Genomic DNA, 8,099 nt, shown 5'->3' on the forward strand with positions numbered 1-8,099 from the left:
TTAGACTAGTCTAACACTATAGACCGGTCTAAAATAGCTTTGTGAAACCGGCCCCAGGACTGAAATGGTGGCAACAAAGAAATCTCTTACGTTAATTTTGGTCATAACTCCTCTTGAAAACCAAAGACAATTTGACAGTCGTTGTAGAAGTCACACTGCAGGACTATGAGTCATATCTGAAACTGTGAGAATTTCGTCGGAGGTCAAATTTGATAGCAACGGTCATTAATCGGCTGTCGGCGAACATGTTTAACGATCAAAGAGTTCAGATTTTAGCCTAGGATCAGAGGAATCTTTTAGAATTTGCAAAATGTGTCTGTACAGTGTGAAACCAGCTTTAGAAACACGTGCAAATGGTAAACTTTCACATCATGATGGCTAAACTTTACAACTAATTCACAAATTACATGCGTGCCGGACCGTAAATGCAATGAGTTATCAAATGTATTAGTGTACTTGAAAACAGAAGACATCAGTCAGTCCATGGTGGGATCCTACAAGTGCTCTTTATTGAGAACAACTTAGTTTATTCTTGTAATATGTCATTATAGGTCCACAAAAAATTATGTTTTATTTACAAACGGGTGTTTTATGTAACATATAAAACAGGATAGGAAAAAGACATACAAAAACAGACAAACAAAAGTAGAAAAACCACCCAATAAACAAACCTAAGGTTAATTATTGCATGTCAAAAGACTCAGATTGCATTACTGCAGGTTGGAGGAGTAAATCTGGACTCCCAGAAGTCTAGAGTCAGTTTCATCATGACCCATAAGCTCACATTGCTTTAGTATTGATGTGTACGTGTGCAAACCAGGGTATAAGATCTGAGGTGTGTCTATATCTTGAGGTTACTGGCTGGAAGACTGCTCTTATCCAAATCGTCAAAATACGGGTGCGTCATTGCTTGCCGTGCTGAAATCCTCTTCGGTGGGTCATAAATTAGCATTTTCTAAACAAAAGAGACGATGAAAATAAATATGTGAGGAGAGAAAGGGAGAAAAACCCAAACAGATGTCAGGACGCTCTCTTACCATGAGCAGGTCGATGCCATTCTTGTCTAGGTTTTTCACTGTGTTGGCCAGATTCCCGGTTTTCCATTTTGGGAAGGTATTCTTATAATCTGGTAGAGACTCAACATCCGGCCAGACCTCATTGTTAGGGGTTCCCAGAGTCCTGAACACAAATGAACCAAGGGAGGAGAAAACTACATAAAAGTAGCCAGTAGCATCTTCACAGTATTGAAGCTGCACCCCATCTCAGGACAATTAATATTAATATAGTCTTTTGTTTCAGCAAGTGAGAGAGTAAAGACCTTTATAATGTTAAAAGAGATTTATATTTCAAATAAATCCCGGTCTTTTGAAATTTATATTCAAAGAATCCTGGAAAAAATTATGAAACAAGTTAAATTCAATCATTTAAGTTAATTTACACAATGAAAAAATAATTTAGTGACAATTATATTACAATATGAAATATTGTATATATACAATATGAAAAGTAAAAATAGAAGAAAAGAGCATGCACAATTAAATATCGACTGGCACAGGTACATAAAAAAAGAAAAACAAGGAAAGAAAACAGGATGGAACCAATATATTGCACATCCCTTATATTTTACTTAAACTATTTTAAACACTGTATCATGGGTGGGATACTGACCTTAAGATTTTAAACAGAAAGTGTAGGTGCAACTATAGGCATCATCATAAATGCCCTGCTGATAACTACACAGATATTCATTATAATTTCAACTTTTAGGATGTAAAACCATCAATGTCGCTGTCCCAGAATTCAACTAAGACCAGGGGTGTCCAGTCCTGCTCCCGGAGGGCCACTATCCTGGCAAAGTTCAGCTTCAACCCCAATCAAACACCTGAACCAGCTTAACAAGGTCTTACTAGATACTTCCAAGCAGGTGTGTTATGCAAGTTGGAACTAAACTCTGCAGGACAGTGGCCCTCCATGACAGAGTTTTGAACACCTCTGGTATAGGCCTACCGGAAGATCCTGAAAAGCTGGTCTATTTCTGAGTCTCCATGGAAGAGTGGTTTCTTGGTGGCGAGTTCGGCAAAGATGGTACCAATACTCCAGACGTCTACAGGTGTGGAATAACGTGAGGCCCCCAGCAAGACTTCAGGAGCTCGGTACCACAGAGTGACCACCTGTGCAAACACACGGCGAGTAGACGTACGTAAGGCTAATTGATTACATCACGCTTTGAGCAGGGAGAAATTGCGGTCACTGAGATGAGATGCGCGTATGTACCTCGTGTGTGTACACTCTGACCGGGACTCCAAAGGCACGTGCGAGCCCGAAGTCTGCAAGCTTGATCACACCTTTATTATCAATCAGCAGGTTTTGGGGCTTCAGGTCACGATGCAGAACTCTGCGACAGTGGCAGAACAGAATCCCCTCCAGGATCTGATACAGGTAACTCTACAAAAGAGGACACACAGTTAGTTACCTCCAGGTACAGACTCTAACCTTGGGACCTACTGTACAAGCCAGAAATAAATCAATGTAAAACCGGAGGAAAAGTAGTAGAGTTTATTCATTCAAATGTGAAATAATAATCTGTATAGTGTTGAACATTATCACTTAAGTTTGATTTGATTCATCATTTATTTGATCAAAAATATACAGTAAAAACAGTAATATTATGAAATATTACTACAATTTAAAATAACTTTTCTATTTTAATATATCATTTATTCTTGCTATGGCAAAGCCGAATTTTCAGCACCCATTACTGCAGTCTTAAGTGTCACATGATCCTTCAGAAATCATTCTACGCTGATTTAGGGTCCAAGAAACATTTCTTATCAATATTGAAGACTTGTGCTGCTTACTATTTTTGTGTAAAGGCCCTTGCACACCGAGTCCGAAATTCACATCCGAAACTTTCGCACGTTACAAAAATAAATACGACCTCACTTTCTGTCAATCACACTTGCACACTGCCTCCGAAACTTTCGTCCGTCATAAAAAATTCGGATCAGGTTTGATTTTCTGCGTTTTTCACATCCGTAGCAAGCATTTTGAATGGTGTTTTGACAATTCAGAGCCACTGAATCACAAACACGAAAAAACACATGAGAAAATTTCGGCCTTTAAGCCGTGACGCAGTTTATTTTCAAGATAGTAGTGTATTATGGCAAGCAGCCCCATTCTAAAGGCCCGTTCACACCAAGCACGATAACTATAAAGATAACGACAAAGATAACTATATATGCGTCCACACCAACGAACGATAACGGTCTTTTTATTCTAAGCACGCGCTCCCCATTTTAAATGCGCGAGACCTTTAAATTAGAATGGATTCTGATTGACTGTCAGTGTTTTATCGTTTGACAGCTGAAAAAAAAAATCGTTCTGAAAGTGATCCCAAAGATATCGTTCCTCATATCTTTATCGTTATAGTTGTGGTGTGAACTCTGTTATTCTTTAATATGGAGAAGGATTTTTAGAATTATATCTTTATCGTTATCATTATAGTTATCGTCCTTGGTGTGAACGGGCCTTAAAGCAATACAAATGTTACTATTTCATTACTTATGACTGGGCTACGTTTTCATGTACAGTGGGGTTCAAACGTCCATGTTAAAAAAAAGCTAGGAAGTAAATGACAGAAATATTTAAGATTCTGCACGATTCATTAATTAAATAACCTAAGCAAAAAAGAGACATTGATCATGTGAACTCATCTTATACACTATATAATGCACCTTGACCAGCATGGGCTCCATGAACTGGCCAGATGGGATGGAGTCCAAATACTTCTTCAGATCCATGGAAAGAAACTCAAACACCAAATATAACTTTGACTCCTGCATCAGCACATCCAGCAGGCTGTGAAAAAGGGAACAGAGAAAAAAAATACAGAGGTGTATTATGATTTACATAGTTAACAAATGTAAAGTATTTGTACGATAAATGTTTCAATATACGCTACTAGAAATGAATAAAGACCTTTAAAGGGGTTGTATGATGCGTTTTCATTTTTCTTTAGTGTGTTATGTAGCTGTTTGTGCATGTATAAGATCTGCTAATTTACAAAGCTCAAAGTCTCCCACAAATAACTTTATTATTTCTAAAGAAGGCAGATCCAGACCTAGGTAAAACGCCTCGTTTGAAATCTCACTCACATACCCAAGTCACTATGTGGAAATATTTGCATAATGACGGCCAAATGCATATGCAAAGAAAGAAGGCGTGGCTTCAGTTGTCAGAGTTGTCACTGCCATGTTGTGGAGACTGTATTTCAAATCAAAAACAAAAGCACTTTATTTGGCCTTCCGAAAGCGGATACAATTCGGAATCAGTGGTTAAGATTCAGAATCACAAGGTTAAGGAATCATTGTTCCAGAACAGTACAACAAAACTGTTCCCTGTGTGCAGCCCATTTTATGGAAGACAGTTTCCTGAACCTGTGAGAGTACAAGGCCAGCTGTGCAAGCTTTTTCTTTAAAAAAAAAAAAAAGAAAAAAAAAAAAAAAAGGGGCAATTCCAACTTTGCTAGGGCAATGTGGTGCTTCTGAATCAGATCCTGCATATGTTTTATTATTTGTTAAACTATTTGCCATTGACTGTTCAAATGCAGAGTTTTGTGCAGTATAGAGTAACGCATATTGTTTGTCGTTCTTAAGATCAAAAGTGCAGAGATGGATTTACCAACTGTTCTCTGCAAATAACTTGTGGTGAAAAGATGACAAACAGATGCACTCTGTGTTCTGTTTCACACTGGTCACTCAAGCAGAGTTACAACTTACCACTGTGAAACGTTCTGCTGAAGTCGTGCTTGCAAAGTTGGTTCAGAACAAGCTTGGGCTCAAACTGATATGGTAAAGCTGACGACTTTATTAACTGTCTTTATAATTGCTTTGGAAGCTGAAGCTCGCGATTATGGTAAGGAGCGTTACATTTCTGACACATACTTGAGGTGTCCGGCCAATCACAACGCACTGGGTCAGCTGGCCAATCAGAGCACACTGCACTTTTCAGAACAGACTGGGTCTAGGGAATAGATCAGCTACAAAAATGTACAGTATGTGAAAAATAATGTATTTTTTGAACATTAAAGCATGTTAGCATTCTATTACACCCAATGCAAAAAATAATGATCTTTGAAAATAGCATCATATGACCCCTTTTAAGAAGCAAAATAAAATCATTACTCTCTCATTTTGTGTGAGAGAGAGAGAGAGAGAGAGAGAGAGAGAGAGAGAGAGAGAGAGAGAGAGAGAGAGAGAGAGAGAGAAAGAGAAAAGTGAGAAGACATCCGCAAGTTCCAAATGTAGTTACATGCACGCAATTTCCGGCAATTTCTATGCAGTAAATCTGACTGAATCCAGATTCTTTATGCTAAACTTTGAGGTTTTGATTCTGTTTTGTGTAGATAAAGATGGTATGAAATCTCTCTGTCTCATACCGTACAACGTTTGGGTGCTGAAGCTCCTTGAGGAGGGAGATTTCTCTGACAGCAGTGCTGGGCACACCCTCCTCCTCACTCTCCAGGCGGATCTTCTTCATAGCCACCACCTGTCCAGTGCTTTTATTCCTGCCCTTATATACCACACCATATGTACCTAAAGAACACATACATGGATTCCTATTAGACATCTACAGGAAAAAATACCAGGAAATCAAATCTCATGCAATCTCATAGTCTGGCTTGAAACAAACTGACTGCACACTGAGAGAGAGAGAGAGGCCAGAGAACAATATAAAATGGTCGTATACAACTCAAATACTTAAGAAAATCACAAAGAAAGATTCAACTTACCTTCACCAATTTTCTCTATCTTCAGATAGTCATCCATTTTACTCAACAGTCTTTTTTAAGGAAAAACAAAGGGTTGAAAAATAAAATAAATTTACAGCATAACATTTGCAATTACTCAACACTGATGCCAAAAGGAACTCACCTTAAAAAGCTAGTGGCAGACAAACTTCTCATTTTTATTTCAATACACTGTCTAATATAGAATGCTATAACTTAGCCTATATCTAATGTATGTAAGTTAACGTTATACATTTACTTAACGTTACACATGATATAAAAGACTGGCTGAACACATTTCTGAACATTAATTACAACTTTTAGCCTTGACATCATGAATATATTCATATTCATAACTTTCTGCTTATGAAAACACGAAGTCCCATTTTTAAATCCATGTTTTGCAAATGAAAATGTGGCCACGTTAAAACAAAATGCAACGGAAAAAAGAGTTAAAACCAATGAAAGGCGACAAGACCGTGCTCTGCTTTTATTTATGAACTATATTTGTGAATCACATGAAGCAAAATATTATTTACAAGTAACTTATAAACTGCATGTTGAGGTTAATGACTAAGTCGTTTTTTGCCCAGTGGGGCCTCATCAACTTTAAAACGTTCAACAATCAGAATCAAGATTGATAACAGGCAATCATCTTCATATATTTAAAAACTCACCTGTTCTGTAACTATATAACTATATCTAATCTGGATGAATATCCAAACCCTCGAATTTTCTTCAGATATCTTGATGATTAAAGTCTTTGAGAAAAGAAAGAGCGTGCGGATGTTGTCTCTCGCTGCCGAACTGCGAGTTCCTAGATTCAAACTGGCCACGTAATTCAAAGCAGCCAATCGGAGTTCTCGGTGGACTTCAAACTAACCAATCAGATTGTAGGGCGGTTAGGAGCGGGAGCGTACGTCTGTCCGAGAGTACGTGCGCGTGCCCAGTGGTTTGTTTGTTCAATATTATGCTGGCAAGGGAATGGTGATATTCCCTATTTTTTACAGTCTATGGATAGTCCCCGTTTTTCCAATGTTCGCTGCTACAGAATCGCTTGTAGTGTTCAGATCAGGAAAACATTTTCTCTTTTTAACCTATAGGTTGTCCTAAAAGACAGACTACCCAATGCAACAGACTAAACTTCATGACGTTCAGTGGTTCTTGAATGTGCCCCACATATTTTTTTGTGTGATTTTTTTTATTTTTGTCATTAGATTGTTTGGAGCACTTTATTATTATTTTTAAATACCCTTTTAATGTGATTTTAATTCAAAAGAGATGTGGTAGCTAGCCTCGAAATTTCAAACAAATCATCCATCTTTCAACTAAATTTATTCACAAATTTGAACAGAATGTTCATTTTTTTAGCTTGACTTTAATTTTCTTGAGTTACTTTACCCTGATTAGACTGATGCTTGACTATTATTTTAGTGTTATTTGTATACTACAGTATTTATTAATATTTTGTTTATTAATATTAATATTTGTATTTTATTTATTTTATTTATCCTCTGGAGAGGACACCAGGACTCAAATAGCATGATAATGTATTGGCAAAAACAATGTTTTTTTTTTGTTTAGTTTTTTACCAATAATTTTTTAGGTTTCAGGCTATTTTCAACCACACTTTGTATAAAGATGATTCTCAACTATGTTATGAAAGATATAACAGAATGATTTGATATATATATTAATATTATATATTTTACTTTATGCAATATGTGTGTAAAATGGCCATAAATGGGTATTCCCATACCATCTATAGGCAAACATTGTATCTAATTGGCATATTAATGTGTTCTTGGGTTAACATGTAATGAAAAAGAAGTGTAAAATGCCTGATTAACATGTAAGTCCTGGTGTCTTCCACGAAGCACATGTATGTTATCAGTGCAGAAAATCATATTTTTTGTAACAGAAAGTCATAATCTGATTTAAAACCCCATAACGTTTTCCTGAGATGTTTATTTTCGACAAATATTATCATATTTCCATAAGAGTGCTAAATTTGATAATTCAGTCAATGGCAGTCATTTTTAAAGACCAAGGAGAGCGAGTTGTCATGGTGAAACCTCCAAACATTTGGTTTCTCTGAAAAGCCCTGAATGTGCTCTTTACAGGACATCCAGACTGTGTGTTGTCAGAGAAATTCGCTAAAATGTAATGTCCACTGCAGAGGAAAAAAAGTATATGCCTTATAGTTGTTTTGTGTGTGTCTGTCAGGATCTGTACACATCTGTTTTTTACAGTGTGTGGTACACACATGCACATACAAACATACAATCCTCTGTTTGACCACTTGGCGTCA

At 37.0% G+C, this 8,099-nt stretch overlaps 1 protein-coding gene across 1 annotated transcript; it reads right to left on the reverse strand.

Annotated features, from left to right (window-relative positions):
• Positions 1 to 305: 305 nt before the first annotated feature.
• Positions 306 to 6,950, reverse strand: cdk1 (cyclin dependent kinase 1). Its single transcript, XM_081394102.1, has 8 exons — positions 6,466 to 6,950; positions 5,792 to 5,841; positions 5,438 to 5,594; positions 3,735 to 3,858; positions 2,275 to 2,445; positions 2,008 to 2,171; positions 1,038 to 1,179; positions 306 to 955 (listed from the first exon to the last, which is right to left on the reverse strand). The coding sequence occupies exons 2-8, from the start codon at positions 5,826 to 5,828 to the stop codon at positions 842 to 844; spliced, it is 909 nt and encodes a 302-aa protein (XP_081250228.1). The 5' UTR covers positions 5,829 to 5,841; positions 6,466 to 6,950; the 3' UTR covers positions 306 to 841.
• Positions 6,951 to 8,099: the final 1,149 nt, after the last annotated feature.

This window comes from Scardinius erythrophthalmus (assembly GCF_964197995.2).
Source record: "Scardinius erythrophthalmus genome assembly, chromosome: 19".
NCBI classification, from domain to species: Eukaryota; Metazoa; Chordata; class Actinopteri; order Cypriniformes; family Leuciscidae; genus Scardinius; species Scardinius erythrophthalmus.